The sequence below is a fragment of the Hyperolius riggenbachi genome, chromosome 3 (genome assembly GCF_040937935.1).
Source record: "Hyperolius riggenbachi isolate aHypRig1 chromosome 3, aHypRig1.pri, whole genome shotgun sequence".
Classification (NCBI taxonomy): Eukaryota; Metazoa; Chordata; class Amphibia; order Anura; family Hyperoliidae; genus Hyperolius; species Hyperolius riggenbachi.
Genome location: NC_090648.1, coordinates 181,325,894 through 181,340,206, shown reverse-complemented (window position 1 = coordinate 181,340,206; position 14,313 = coordinate 181,325,894). Strand labels below are relative to the sequence as shown.

The 14,313-nt window shown below is 40.6% G+C and overlaps 1 protein-coding gene across 3 annotated transcripts in view; it reads left to right on the top strand.

The window, feature by feature from the left end:
* LOC137563207 (transient receptor potential cation channel subfamily M member 7-like) overlaps nt 1-14,313 on the top strand; it is a 267,700-nt gene that overhangs the window by 64,559 nt on the left and 188,828 nt on the right. For 2 of the 3 annotated variants that reach the window (XM_068275388.1, XM_068275391.1), the window contains exon 1: nt 14,103-14,281. The exons of the other annotated variant lie outside the window; for it this stretch is intronic. In XM_068275388.1, the coding sequence (XP_068131489.1) occupies nt 14,237-14,281 (45 nt within the window). In that variant the 5' untranslated portion in view covers nt 14,103-14,236. Of the gene's footprint in view, nt 1-14,102; nt 14,282-14,313 lie in introns of those variants that run through there. 3 annotated transcript variants of the gene reach the window in all.

Genomic DNA, 14,313 nt, shown 5'->3' with positions numbered 1-14,313 from the left:
TGCATGCACGGAACAATGGAAATACGATGGGGAGACCGTGGAAGTACTCCTGTCCAGCAGGGAGTATGTCACGCAGCGAGGGGCGTGCACGGAGGGGCGATGTGATGGAGTTGGAGAATCGCACCGCAAACGCAATGGCCAGGCCTTGAAGGAACCCAAGATGTGAGATCTATGGAGGCTGCAATATTTATTTCCTTTTAAACAATACCAGGTGCCTGGCATTCCTGATGATCTTTCTGGTCAGTAGCGTCTGGATCACACACCTGAAACAAGCATGCTTGTAAAGATATGAAGTAGAAAACCGAGAGCCCAATATAGTGTAGTATGTACTGGAAGATGGGTAACAGTATGAGGTAGTGAATGCTAATATGGATATTGGAAATGCTGTAGATGTGATATACTTGGACTTTGCAAAGGCCTTCGACACTGTTCCCCACAAAAGTCTGGTGCAAAAGTTAAGGATGCAAGGACTGGGGAAGAGTCTGTGAGCTTGGATAGGGAACTGGCTAATGGACAGAAAACAAAGAGTTGTGGTCAATGGATCGTACTCAAAACGGGCGACTGTTAGCAGTGGGGTACCATAGGGGTCTGTTCTGGGTCCAGTGCTCTTCAATGTATTTATTAATGACCTAGTAGATGCAGTAGTGAGCAATGTTGCTATTTTTGCAGATGATACAAAATTGTGCAGAATCATCAACTCTCAGGAAGATAGTGTCTTATTGCAACAGGATATGGATAGGATGGCTATATGGGCACATACATGGCAGATGAAATTCAATGTTGACAAATGTAAAGTCATGCATTTTGGTCGTACCAATGGTCTAGCACCATACAAAATAAATGGGATACAGTTGGGGACATCAAACTTGGAGAAGGACTTAGGAGTATTCACCGACAACAAGTTAATAATCGTACTCAATGCCAAGCCGCTGCAGCTAAAGCTAACAACATTTTGGGATGCATTAAAAGGGAAATAAAAACTCGAGATGCTAGCATAATATTGCCCCTGTTTAACTCTCTAGTAAGGCCACATCTGGAATATGGAATTCAGTTCTGGGCACCACATTACAAAAAAGATATTGCAGTTTTAGAGCAGGTGCAGAGACGAGCAACAAAATTGATACGTTGGATGGAAGGTCTCACTCACCAAGAAAGGTTAGATAAACTGGGTTTATTTAGTCTAGAGAAAAGACGCCTTAGAGGGGATCTAATTAACATGTATAAATACATCAGAGGGCAATATAATAGCTTGGCGGATGAGCTTTTTGTCCCTAGGCCTTCTCAAAGGACTAGAGGACATGATCTGCGCATGGAGGAAAACGTTTTAGCCATTTATTTAGGAAAGGGTTCTTTACAGTAAGATTGATTAAGATGTGGAATGCATTGCCACAGGAAGTCGTTATGGCAAACTCTATACCTGCATTTAAAAGGGGCTTAGATGCTTTCCTTGCGTTGAAAAACATCCATGGCTACAATTACTATGGAAATGCCTAATGATGTTGATCCAGGGATTTTATCTGATTGCCATCTGGAGTCGGGAAGGAATTTTTCCCTTTTGGGGCTAATTGGACCATGCCTTATAAGGGGTTTTCACCTTCCTCTGGATCAACAGGGATATGTGAGGGAGCACAGCACGGAGTCAAATCTACGCTTGGCACCTCTGCACAGAGGTGCCAAGCGTAGATTTGACTCTGTGCTGTGTGTTACTCCTGTTATTTATTGCCTGAGGAAGCAGGATTTTGCCTGCGAAACGTGTTGCAACTTGTCTTAGGAGTATGCGAATAAATTGTCTAAAACTTTAATCGACAGTACTTTGGTCTGTTTTTGGGTTGGCTGGTCCACCACCGCATCCCGAACGGTTTAAACGTTTTTAGTGATTTTTATCCTACTGGCGCCTCTGAAACAAGCATGCAGCTAATCTTGTAAGATTTGACATACTGTAGATATCTGATCTGCATGCTTGGTTAGGGTCTATGGCATAAAATATAAGAGGCAGAGTATCAGCAGGACAGCTAAGCAATGTGCATTTTTTTAAAGAAAACAAACATGTCAGCCTCCATATCCCTCTCACCTGGGGACACCCCTGCCACATTCCCCTCTGGATAGTTGAGGCAGCCAGCAATTTCAAAGAGGCATGGGGTCATTAGTATAGTACATCAAAAAACTACCCATCGAAACCGTATTTAGCCATAGTAGCTATCATATACTGTAGCTACTATTTAATAAGGTTAAATGTCTTTTCCATATCAAAGGAAAGGTCAACTTGGGGAATATTGTGTTATTTGGCATAATGCTGAATGCCGACAAGTTTTCAAATATTAACCGCTGCCTAATGAAGTGACATGAAATCCACCTGATCCATGTTTATAAGAGAGGGCAGGACCTGATTAATTTGTTTAGCTAAGATGGAGGTAAACATTTTATACTCAACATTAAGAAGAGATAGCAGATCTGTGTGTGGTTTAGGAATAACTTTGATTGTGGATCCCAGGAGTTCTTGTGGGGTATACCCTTCTAAATGTTATAGTTTTTTTCAAAGGCTTAGAGCCCCCCAAAAAAGTCACATTTTGTATAAAATAAAGCACTGTAGCCACATAGACAGGAGCTTTTGGGATTCTAAAGAACTTAAGTGGTAGGAAGTATTTCTTCTTCAAAAACTGGACGATTGAGTCACAGGCTTCCAGGATGATGGAGCTATACATTTTTTTGTCTAAAAATTGAGTTAATTAATTAATTGGAGGGTCTATATAATGTGCGTATAAATGCTTACAGAAGTCTTGAAAAGTAGCATAGATATGATCAGGATCTGAAGTGATGCGTCAGGAGTTATCCTGGATTTTGTTAACCCTATTGCTTGTTTCTTGATTTCTCAGTTTTCTCGCCAACCACTTGTTAGCTTTAGTAATTTGATTAAGAGCTGAAGACTTAAAACATCTAATGGCTTTCTTCAACCAGTTATTTAAAGTGTAGTAGGAAGTCTCTGGATAGTCTAGAGGCTTTTCCCATGCTTCTTGACCCCACCGATCCAACGCTGGGCCCTCTGAACCTTGCCGAATATGGCAAGCCTGTTCCATCTAAAAGTACTCAAAGTACGGTCCATGCCTTCACATTAGCATGGAGATGCTCATGAATGAAGAAGAGAGTTGCAGCAATTAGAGGTGGGCTCAAGAAGGATTTCAGAATGTCTAACGTTTTCCCTTTTTTTTCCCCATAGATTAGCTTTTAGATGTGATTCGGCTGTAATTTTACATTAGAGATTTGTTTTTTTGTTCAAAAATGATCATTAATCATGGTAAGATTAGATCATTTCCTTTCTAAGCAGTAGCAGGTAGCATCTCTCATCTACTAGTCTGGGAGATTAGTTTAATGATCTGCCCCGTATTACTGCTTTGTGGGCAAGTCAAATGGTGCTAGGAGCTACCGAATCAGAGGTGTTTTCATTGAAGTAGTGAAATACATTTTCTTTAATAGGAAGGTAATTATCTTCGTTAAGAAAAATTGATTCATTTAGTCAACATAATTTGCGCTTTTTTTGTGTGTTAAAGGATTCAATTCTTCTCTTAGGGAATGCATGTGGTTAATTGTTTAGAGAATACTAAATAATTTATTACCAAGTTGATAACATTAAAAATACTCAGAAACCTTTTTAAAGACCGGAGATAAGTTTAGTGAATTGTGTCCAGTGCTGTCACATCAAAAAAGTAATGTAAACAAACTTATGTCATAATAAACCAGTTGCCAAAAATGTGATACCCACATTTAATGTATTCAATTAGTAAAAAAAAAATTTGGGCTGAGAACTGCGCTGTCAAAAGCACCTGATAAATGATTACAGGTGACCTTGTAGCCTTGGTACAATTACATGTAGATATAAAAGGACTTTATAAAAAAAAAATGTGAAACGCTTGAAATGTCATTGCAGGTTAGAAATTATACAGGTGAAGATTATTAATAGCAATAGTGCTTAATGTAAGCCACCTTTATAGTGAAACCTCTTTAGCAGACATGTTACTATTACATATTGTCAATCTACTTGCAAAACACTCTGAGAACTGTGTTGTCCTCCTGACATTAATAAAGATAAGTCACTTCCTTAATTAAAAACAGAACCTATAATTTGCACCAATTAAATCCATCTTGTATGCTTCTCATTTTGACATCACACTTTTACAGATAGCATAACTGATTCTGCCTTCTACACACAAAATAAACTAACTAACTTGATTGTTTAGCCACTTCCCAACCACAGGTTTTTCCCCTTAAAAACCAGAGGGATTTTCACATCATGCTCCTCGCATTCATTCGCCAACAACGTTTTTTGTTACTCATCAAATCGAAAAGATCTATATCTTGTTTTATTCACCACAAATTAGGCTTTCTTTGGGTGGTACTTTTTGTAAAGAATTATTTTATTTTATATGCATTTTAAAAGGAATAATAAGAAAAAAAAGGGGAAAAATATTTCTTAGCTTTCAGTCATTATAGTTTTGAAATAAAATGTGCTTCGATAAATAAAACCCACACATTCTATTCGCCCATTTGTCCCGGTTATTACACCATTCAAATTGTGTCCCTAGTACAATGCATGGCAATAATATTTTAACTGGAAAAATAGGTGTATTTTTTTTCTGTTTAGGGATTTTGAATACTATATCACCACTTAACAGTAATATACCTTCATGACATACATATTAAAAAGTCCACAAGGTATCTATTTATGTTTTTGTTTTTAAATGGTGTCATTTTTTTTTCTACAAGTGTTTTATGTTGGCAACTATAGGGTAGGGGTGTAAGGGGTTAAAATGTAATAAAAATGTAGGTATGTAAATTTAATGTATTTTTCGGATCATAAGACGCTCCAGACCATAAGTCGCACCTAGGTTTAGAGGGTAAAAACCAGGGAATCAAAAAATACTAAACCTGGTGCATCCATGGTTCAGGGGCATCTTGTGGATCTTCTCCCCTACCCAATTAATAAATCCCCCTTCTACCCCATGTGTCCCCTTTGTTATCTCCTTTTCTGCTCCCCTGTGTCTTAAATGCCCCCCCTATCCTCTTAGGTGCCCCCTGTTTTCTCTAAAGTGCCCCCTGTGTGCCCTTAGGTGCCCCCCTGTGTGCTCTTAGGTGCCCCCTGGTCTGTCCCATCCCCCTCTTACTCCTGTCTTCTTCTTTTCCTATCTCTCTAAAGACATCTGTGGGGAGTATGCAGGATGATAATGGCCCTGCGGTCGTCCCATCCCTCTAGACTTGTCTTCCCCCCCTGTCATCCTTGTCCTCTTCTTTCCCTTCTTTCTGTGGGGAGGGTGCAGGATCGTAATGTCCCCCTCTGTGTCCCTGCAGTTTTCCCTTCCCTCTAGGCTTCTATGTCCTGCCTCCTCTGCCCGTTCCTCTTCTTTGCCCAAGACATCTATGGGGAGAGTGGAGTCTGTGGCTTATCAATGCACACCACAGTGCAGAGATGATGAGTGGTAATCATCCGGGGCAAAGCCGCTGCAGGGTTCGTCCACGCTGCCAAAGTCTATCTTCCTTCACTTCCGCATTGATGATGTAAGCGGAAGTGAAGGGAGACAGACTTGGGCAGCATGCACGGATCCCGCAGGGGCTTTACCCCGGAGGATTACCGCTTGTTATCTCTGCACTGTGGCGTGCATCAGTAAGCCGCAGACTCCACTCTCCCCATAGATGTCTTAAAGAAATAGGCAAATAAGAGAACGGGGCAGAGGAGGTGGGACAGACAAGCCTAGAAGGATGGGACAGCCGCGGGGTCATGGGGGGAGGACATTACGATCCTGCACACTCCCAAGATGCCATAGAGATGGGGAAAGAAGAGAGCAACTGCAGGGACACAAGGGCCGCATTACTGCGATAATTTCTGGGGGACACCTGGCGCCAGGCAGCATTCGGACCATAAGACGCAGGCACCTTTTTCCCCCATGTTTGGGGGAGAAGAAGTGTGCATTATGGTCTGAAAAATACGGTATGTAATGGTGTATTAGGGTGCATTTCACTTTTTGGCCACAAGATGCTACAATTACTTCCATGTTAAATTAATAGAACACGGAAGTATTGTTTACGTTCAGGATTTGTGAATGGAGGCTGCGTCTTGCTGCCGCAGCTTCTCATTCATTACAGGCACTGTAATTGGGTTTGAGAACAAGCTTTTCTTATTCCCTGATCACAGAAAGGCGAGATGGTGGTGGAATGGCGGGTCTGCGATACGGCGATCGGGAACGGTGAGATAAACAAATCAGGTATGTGTATTTACAATCCCGGTCGTGTTGTGCAGTGGGGAGTGAATAAATGAACGTACGGTCAGGAAGATGAATTGGTGTACAGAGGCGCCAGTAGGATAAAAGATACTAAAAGGTTTAAAATATCTAGGTGGTGGTGGTGGACCGACCCACCCAAAGTAGACACGATGCTGTCAATCAAAGTCAACGAAAGTTTATTCACATACTCCAATAGAACACTGCGACGCGTTTCACGGGCACAAAACCCGCTTCTTCAGGCATTAAACAATAGGAGTATCTCACAGCTAAAGGTCCTGATAGGGCTTGGCACCTCTGTATGTGAATAAACTTTCGTTGACTTTGATTGACAGCATCGTGTCTACTTTGGGTGGGTCGGTCCACCACCACCACCTAGATATTTTAAACCTTTTAGTATCTTTTATCCTACTGGCGCCTCTGTACACCAATTCATCCAGCGAACCACTCTTGGTGGAAGGGTGATAAACCCTCCTTTCTTCTATCACAGAGAGCGACATCTTAATCCTGAGTGGGGACAGGTCTATACTCCCCACCTGCCTATACAGTGGTTGCCTTGCGGTAACCCATGTTTGTAAGTATAATACTTACCTGTCATTTCTATCCGTCTGGGCTAATACCTACTACACTATATTGGGCTCTCGGTTTGTCTTTTTATATTGTACGGTCAGGAAGAAGTTGAATATAATTTAATTAGATAACAAAAAAGGGATAGTAGAACAATCTTAGAAATATATTGCTTGACTTACTGAGATTTAAACACTAATTAAATTTCCTTCTTTCCAATTGAAATGCAATGAAATGATAGAACTGGTATTAGTGAAAGTGCTACGCTCTGCAAAAACACAGGGGACCCGATCCAATTCACTTTTTTCTCCTAAGCTTTCTCCAAGGTGTGTCACATGCCCCCTACTGGTCAGACCATTTAGTGCCTCCCAATCTGCTTCAGCCCACACACCATCCAATCTCGTGGAGGGAATCGATGTGCCAGAGTAGCTGGAATTGGGTAAACAGACAGACTAGGAGGGAAAACATGAAAACACCAACAATTTACTATGCACAATTTTACAGGTATTATTATTATTATTATTATTATCATTTAGTATTTATATAGCGCCGACATATTACGCAGCGCTGTACAGTGTATATATATCTTGTCACTAACTGTCCCTCAAAGGAGCTCACAATCTATTCCCTACCATTGCCATATGTCTATATTATGTAGTGTATGTATTGTAGTCTAGGGCCAATTTTTTAGGGGGAGCCAATTAACTTATCTGTATGTTTTTGGAATGTGGGAGGAAACTGGAGTGCCCGGAGGAAACCCACGCAGACACGGAGAGAACATACAAACTCTTTGCAGATAGTGCCCTGGCTGGGATTCGAACCGGGGACCCAGCGTTGCAAGGCGAGAGAGCTAACCACTACGCCACCGTGCTGCCCACAGGTATGCTAACACCACCTTTCAATTATAAGGGAAAAGGTCCCTTCTGGCTATTCTAAGCCTTCAGAAAGAAAAAAGTTAACATGAGTAAACATGACCTATTACTTACTAAAACAGTACGATTCTCTGGATCCAATCAAACAATTACTATGGTGAACATAGTAGTAATTAAGCTTAATCAGCCCTACTTGCACATGTCAATCTTGAGCACTATACAAACAATTTTGCACCCTTCAATTAAACACTATACAATATAGTGCTTAAGATTAAAGAGTGCAATTGTTTGTATAGTGCTTAAGATTAAAGTGTGCATTGTTTGTATAGTGCTTATGATTCTCTGGGTAGTATCTCTCCAGAGAGGCAAGGTTCGTCTGTGGAACTCAGAAACAAGTAACAGCTGTACAATGACTTTTTTTCATTTTATTAAAAAATATTCAATAAAATCATTAATATTACAGAAAGGTTTCTAAGCAACAAATATGAAAACAGTAGCAGCAGTATTAAAATAAAAGGGAGAAAATGAGGAAAAGAAAATACCTAGGTTTCGGAAGTCTCATTTGTGGAATTGCAAAGTCCATGTATTTGGAAGTTCAAGCTTAGCAAGCTATCTGCATGGGATTCCTTTAGAAGTTGTCTGTACAATGGCAATTTGGAGATTAAAGATGGCCGCCAGGTCAGTCCTTTCACATAACCTGCCCGGTAGGCGGGATTGGGAGACCTTACCCCTGCTTGGGGCTGACCTTCCCTTACACTTAGAGGGGCAAAGTTGGTCATGAATGTATTATTTGTCCATATTTTGGGCATCGCTAATCGTCCTCATACAATAAGAGCATATTCATGTCCCATGAAAAAGCTCAACATTTTGATTCCAAACATCATTTTCCTAGAATTAATATCAACCTAATATTTTATAATCTGGGTTTGTCTGTATTTCACCCATTATATTTTGTGAACAAAGCTCAGTTCCTCCTATGGCATTTGAGACAAGAAGTTGGACCCCTCTTTCTTCTTTGCCTTTTGTTCTACGCTAAGGCCAGATGTGAACTATCCCAGAAACTTCTAGCATCTTTCCTTTGGCATGTAAAGCGCAGATAAGAAAAAAAACACATTGTTAGTTTAGAATAAAAGAAAATACTCAGAATAATTTTGACAGTACTTTTTTGCCTACTTTTTGGTACATTTTCAACAGCAGAGTGCTGAAAAGTTGTTTTAAACAAAGATGGAAAAGTATCCCCTAGGCGAAAAAGTGAATTGGATCGGGCCCAGGCACTCTGATCAGGTTCTAGCTACATCGGGCACCCAAATGACCTGGATACCTGATTACCAAAAATGAACACAGGTGTCTTATTAGATGCAATGCCCAATTATCCTGATCCACCACCGTGTATCTGCCATTCCATTTCCTTAATATTTTTCTCCAACTCCTACTCTGACTGAACACAAAAAAACGAAAGTTCAAATCTACTAGTGTGAATGCACATCAAATTTGGCTTTACTAGAATTTTTGCTTACAGGGGGCAGAATTCAGCTGCAAATGCAAAAATAGTTCACACAAGGAAACATAAGAACTTATTACATGTGAACAGTTGGCGCACGCCAGCCGATCACCAGAAAAATACATATCAACTTTATGCATAACTCGGCCATTTCAAACGATTCATTTGGTATACAAGTGATAGATTTGTTTGATTTGGTTGTGTACTTTCACCTATTGATATCACTAGGCAAGAATTTGTTGTCTATTTGGGGAGGTGTCTAGGTAGGGTGGTGTTCACGGTTCCTGAGAGTGGTGCGGGGGATGATGTGGGCAGTGTCACGGGTGCTCAGCAGTTGTGCAGTGGTGTCTTCGAGTTTAATCAAGAATTGGAAAGAAAAAAGGAACAAGACATAAGAACAGAAAAAGACAAGAACAAAAGACTAGAATAAAATATAAGTAAAGGATAAGAAAGAAGTATACAGAAGATGACATCCCAGGATCAAATATATATATATATAAGAAGAAGCAAGGTTACAAAAGAGACAAAAAATGAAAAAGAAGCCTTTTTATTATTTAATAAAACAATATTATGGAGTTTTGTTTCAAAAAAGTATTTAACACTTTTTTTCTAAATATGTATGGGGTCAAAAATGGCACCTGTTGTCTTCAGTAGTCATGGAGGCTGGATAACTGGAACACCACAATCCACTTTACCTATTTACCTGGTAATTGGGGATGGACATGTAGGGATCCCATTATTATTAAAGGCAACTCCCAGATTCCACCATAAGCCCCACAGGAACTACATACACAGGCGTGGGTTAGTTACCTCCACTTCTTTCTGGGCATCGGAGGTGGAGGTTAGCTCCTTGTCTTTGACTTGGTTGGGGCTACTCCTCTCTTACAGAATTCCCCCATGTCTATAACTCAGGGTTCAGAGCCCCAGGCTCCAAATTCCCTGGCAAATACCAGCCTGCATGGGGACAAAGGGGTTAATAGTGCTTGAAAGGGAGTACCTCATTATTTTTAATTATTAGCTGTCTGATTTTTTTTTTATCATTAAAGTAAATGAACACAGACCAAATCTGCCAGAATCTGGCATTTCAGGGGCCTAAAACGTTTTACTGCCAAACTATAAAGATGTTTTTCTCAAAAACTACCAGGTTTTTAAAAATATTTTTTTTGTACATGTTCCTACTTGTGACATACATAACAAATTTAGTGTTGATAGTATGTATATGGGCTTCACAATTCATTTGGAAAGTCAGGGCCATCAACTTCAATGCAAATATTCAGTCGAAAGTCATGAAACTCAGTATAAAGTCGGAACTTTTGTCAGAAAACTCGGAGTTCTGTTGAATTTGGAATTCAGAAATTTAGCCCATCGCTAATTGGGCAGTGCAAAACTATTAGGTGTAGCAGTGGAGTAATATATGAGAAGATTTCTTCTAAAACCTTGTCCAATATCTATTGCATACCTAGTATTAATGTGCCCATACACACATTTCCCATTCGATTCCCTGCAGATTTGATCACTTATTGAATTGGATGGGAATCAATTCCTTTAAATATTTGTCTGTCCTACGATTGATAATGTGCAAATGATTTTTGGTCAAAATCAATTGAAAGTATGGATTGGAAAGGACAGAAAATCTATGTTGATTGGGATGAGGCAGGACCAACGGACGACAAGGCTGTATTTAGGCTTTGTGCTGCCCATGGCACTCCAGACCTATGATGCCCCCAGGGGTATAAAAAGTGCAAAAAAGGAGCAGAAAATGTATTGCTGGAGGTGAATAAAATAGCAATTAGCCAAATTAATTATGGCCACCTGCTGCCTTCCACCCTCCCCAAGTAGGGTCAAGTTATACTGACCTTTCTGTGCAGGGTCAGGTGACACACATTTTTGTACAAGGTTTTATGATTGGGAAGAGAAACAGAAATAAAGAGGAGTGTCTAAATGGGAGAAAAAAGTGATAGCTGTTAATGTGTGAGAGAGTAGGGGCAACAGAGAGAAAGCTGACAAAAAGCAGAAAGCGTGGTAAAGAAGAGAAAAAGCACAATGACACTGAGAGAAAGCAGTAAAAAGGGGGAGGGGGAGGTGGGACTCACTAAACTAGCCCTGCCACAGCATGTGCAATGCACAAACGCACTACAGTGCTATCCTGCCATTTGCTATGAAGACCAAAATGCAAAGAGAAAGAGCAGAACTTTAACCACTAGGTGGGAGACCTGCAGTGTGATTTTACTGATTTTGATCAGAGTGGGGTGTGTGTGTACAGTGTGTTTGTGTGTGTCATTCAGGAAATGAGCACTTCCTGTTTTAGAAATATACAGCGCCTCCACTGGGCACCACTCACACTGTCATTACTGTTCTGCAGGGCTGTCCATCTCAGAGCCTGGGGAGGCAAAGTGCAGTAGACAGGTCTGTGTATGCGACAGCCGACACCAATAACACCCCCACCTCCCCTTCCAGCCAGCTCCCCCATGCCCAGACAGCAGCTGGTTAGGAGAATAAAAAAAAGTTGAAATACAGGCAGCTAGGTGCCCCCCCCCCCACCTTAAAGGGCCGCCTAGGGCACAGGCCATCCTGTGCCTTGCAAGAGATTTGACCCTGGCGGACGATCGATAGGCCATAGTGCTGCATTGCATCAAACAGTGCAATGTTGCGGACGGTTTGATTGTTTTTTTTTTTTTTTTATTGTTTTTTTTTATTGTTTCCCTGCTAGACCCACCTTGCTGGTGAAGCACGTTATCAGCTAATCTACACATAGCTACACACTCAGAGATTTTTTTTTTAAACAAAACATCGGCTATATTGGTGAAAAGGAGAATAATCAGTTTACAACATTAACATTATACATTTTCACAAGCAAACAATTTAGGATACAGATTTCACAGACATGAGAGGATTTCCTCCTAATATTAGATATGCTTAGTTTGACTCATCAAGAATGGCATAGTATATCATAGAATATATGGTAGACTGTACAGTTACATAGATAATGTATGTGGACATCCCATGGGCCATCCCATTTTGTCATGTAGGAACCTTATGACATGTAGGAACCTTATGACATGCTAAAATGACGTGGTAAAAAGAGGGGGAGGCTAATCTGCATTTAACCCTTTCCCTGCCAGCCAATTTGTCCTAAACCTGAACAATTACTGCCAAGCACGTTTTAGACATTTTGCACTCATTAGGTTTACTTAGGATTTTTGACAAGAAAACTTACATGAAATTGGACATATTATATAATGTTTTTTTCCGTAATGAATTGGGCTTGAACACTGCAACAAAATGCAATATATATAGTTGTGTTATATGCTCACTCACACATGGTGTGGTTTTTTTTTTTAACCATTGCTAGAGCATCATCCCAATCTTCGTCAGTGATCTCTACCCCTTCCGTTTCCCATAGAGGGATTTGTCAGTTCTAGGACATATTGTTCCAGCAAGGTTTTATATAGTATCTCTATGTCTGATTGAACCATCTTTTATCTGGTCAGTGATGGGGTTTTGGTAGAGGGTAATTGGAGTATGTGGGAACTGTTTGTGAAAGGCATGCTTTAATTGTAGATATTGGAATTTCTGTATTCCTGGTATACCGTGTAACCTCAAGAGTCCTAAGAAATCTATTAGACCTCAGTCTTTAAAGAGAAACTCCGACCAAGAATTGAACTTTATCCCAATCAGTAGCTGATACCCACTTTTACATGAGAAAAATAATGATTTTCACAAACAGACCATCAGGGGGCGCTGTATGACTGATTTTGTGCTGAAACCCCTCCCACAAGAGGCTCTGGTACCGTACGGTACTCTGGGCAAACTGTCACAATGTAACAATGTTCAGACAGGAAATAGCTGTCTGTTAAAGCCAGACCAGCTAGAAACAGCTCCATAATCTGCCCACAGTAACAATGTCACCATGTAATACAAGTCAGAATGTGAATCTGGGAGAGGAAAGATTTTACAATGAGCAAACACTGACTAAATCATGTATACATAATTATTGTAAAAATGAAGCACTTTTTTTATTACATTATTTTCACTGGAGTTCCTCTTTAAAGGAAAGGTCCAAGCAAAAAAAAAAAAAATGAGTTTCACTTACCTGGGGCTTCTACCAGCCCCATGTAGCCATCCTGTGCCCTCGTAGTCACTCACTACTGCTCCAGTCCCCCGCTGGCAGCTTTCTGACCTCAGAGGTCAGGGCCCCATTGCATACATTTTTGCGCATTCCAGCTAGTGCAGAAACAAAAATGTACGCGTTGCACCACTAACGCGTAAAAATGTATGTGTTAATGTTCCTGCACTAGCGGGAATGTGTAAAAATGTACGCAATTCGGTCCTGACCTCCGAGGTCAGAAAGCTGCCAGCGGGGGACTGGAGCAGCAGTGAGTGACTGCGAGGGCACAGGATTGCTGCATGGGGCTGGTAGAAGCCCCAGGTAAGTGAAACTCATTTTTTTTGCTTGGATCTTCCCTTTAATTATATTTTTGAGTATTATAATGCCCTTCTGTATCCAAAAATGAGGGTCAGGGATAATTGATAAATTCATGAAGAGCAGGATTATTCCATAACGGAGTGCGAGCTTCGTAACCTTGGATAGACAGCATAGGTAACCTTCACACATTTCCAAATTTTCCCCACCAGTTGCACTATAGTATTGTCTGACTTATCTGAGGGCTCATAGTCATTCGTAAAGTTACAATAAAACAGGAACAGGTTGTTATGCATATATATCCATAGCGTCCCTGTTTAACACAGTGTTAATTAGGCTCTGGTTCATTGTGTAACATAAAAAGGGTTAAATTATTATCTGTGTTGCATATGGTCACTCCCATGCATCTCCTCCACCTCTATATATGTGGCAAGATAGGAGATAAATCCTAATTGTATCTGGAAGTCACAGCACATCACTTAGTATTACAGGGCCGTTTTCGACAGATGAGAGCTGGATTATGTTTATGGTGGAATCCTGACCACAGATGGGACAAGTATAAAACTCCTTCAGAGTATTAACTTTACAGATTAGTAGCCCAGTGGAGATGAACAATATGGGGAAACCAGCTTATAACTGCTGGGGGTCGAATGTAAGTAATCAGTTCATAATTGCCATGTTTCT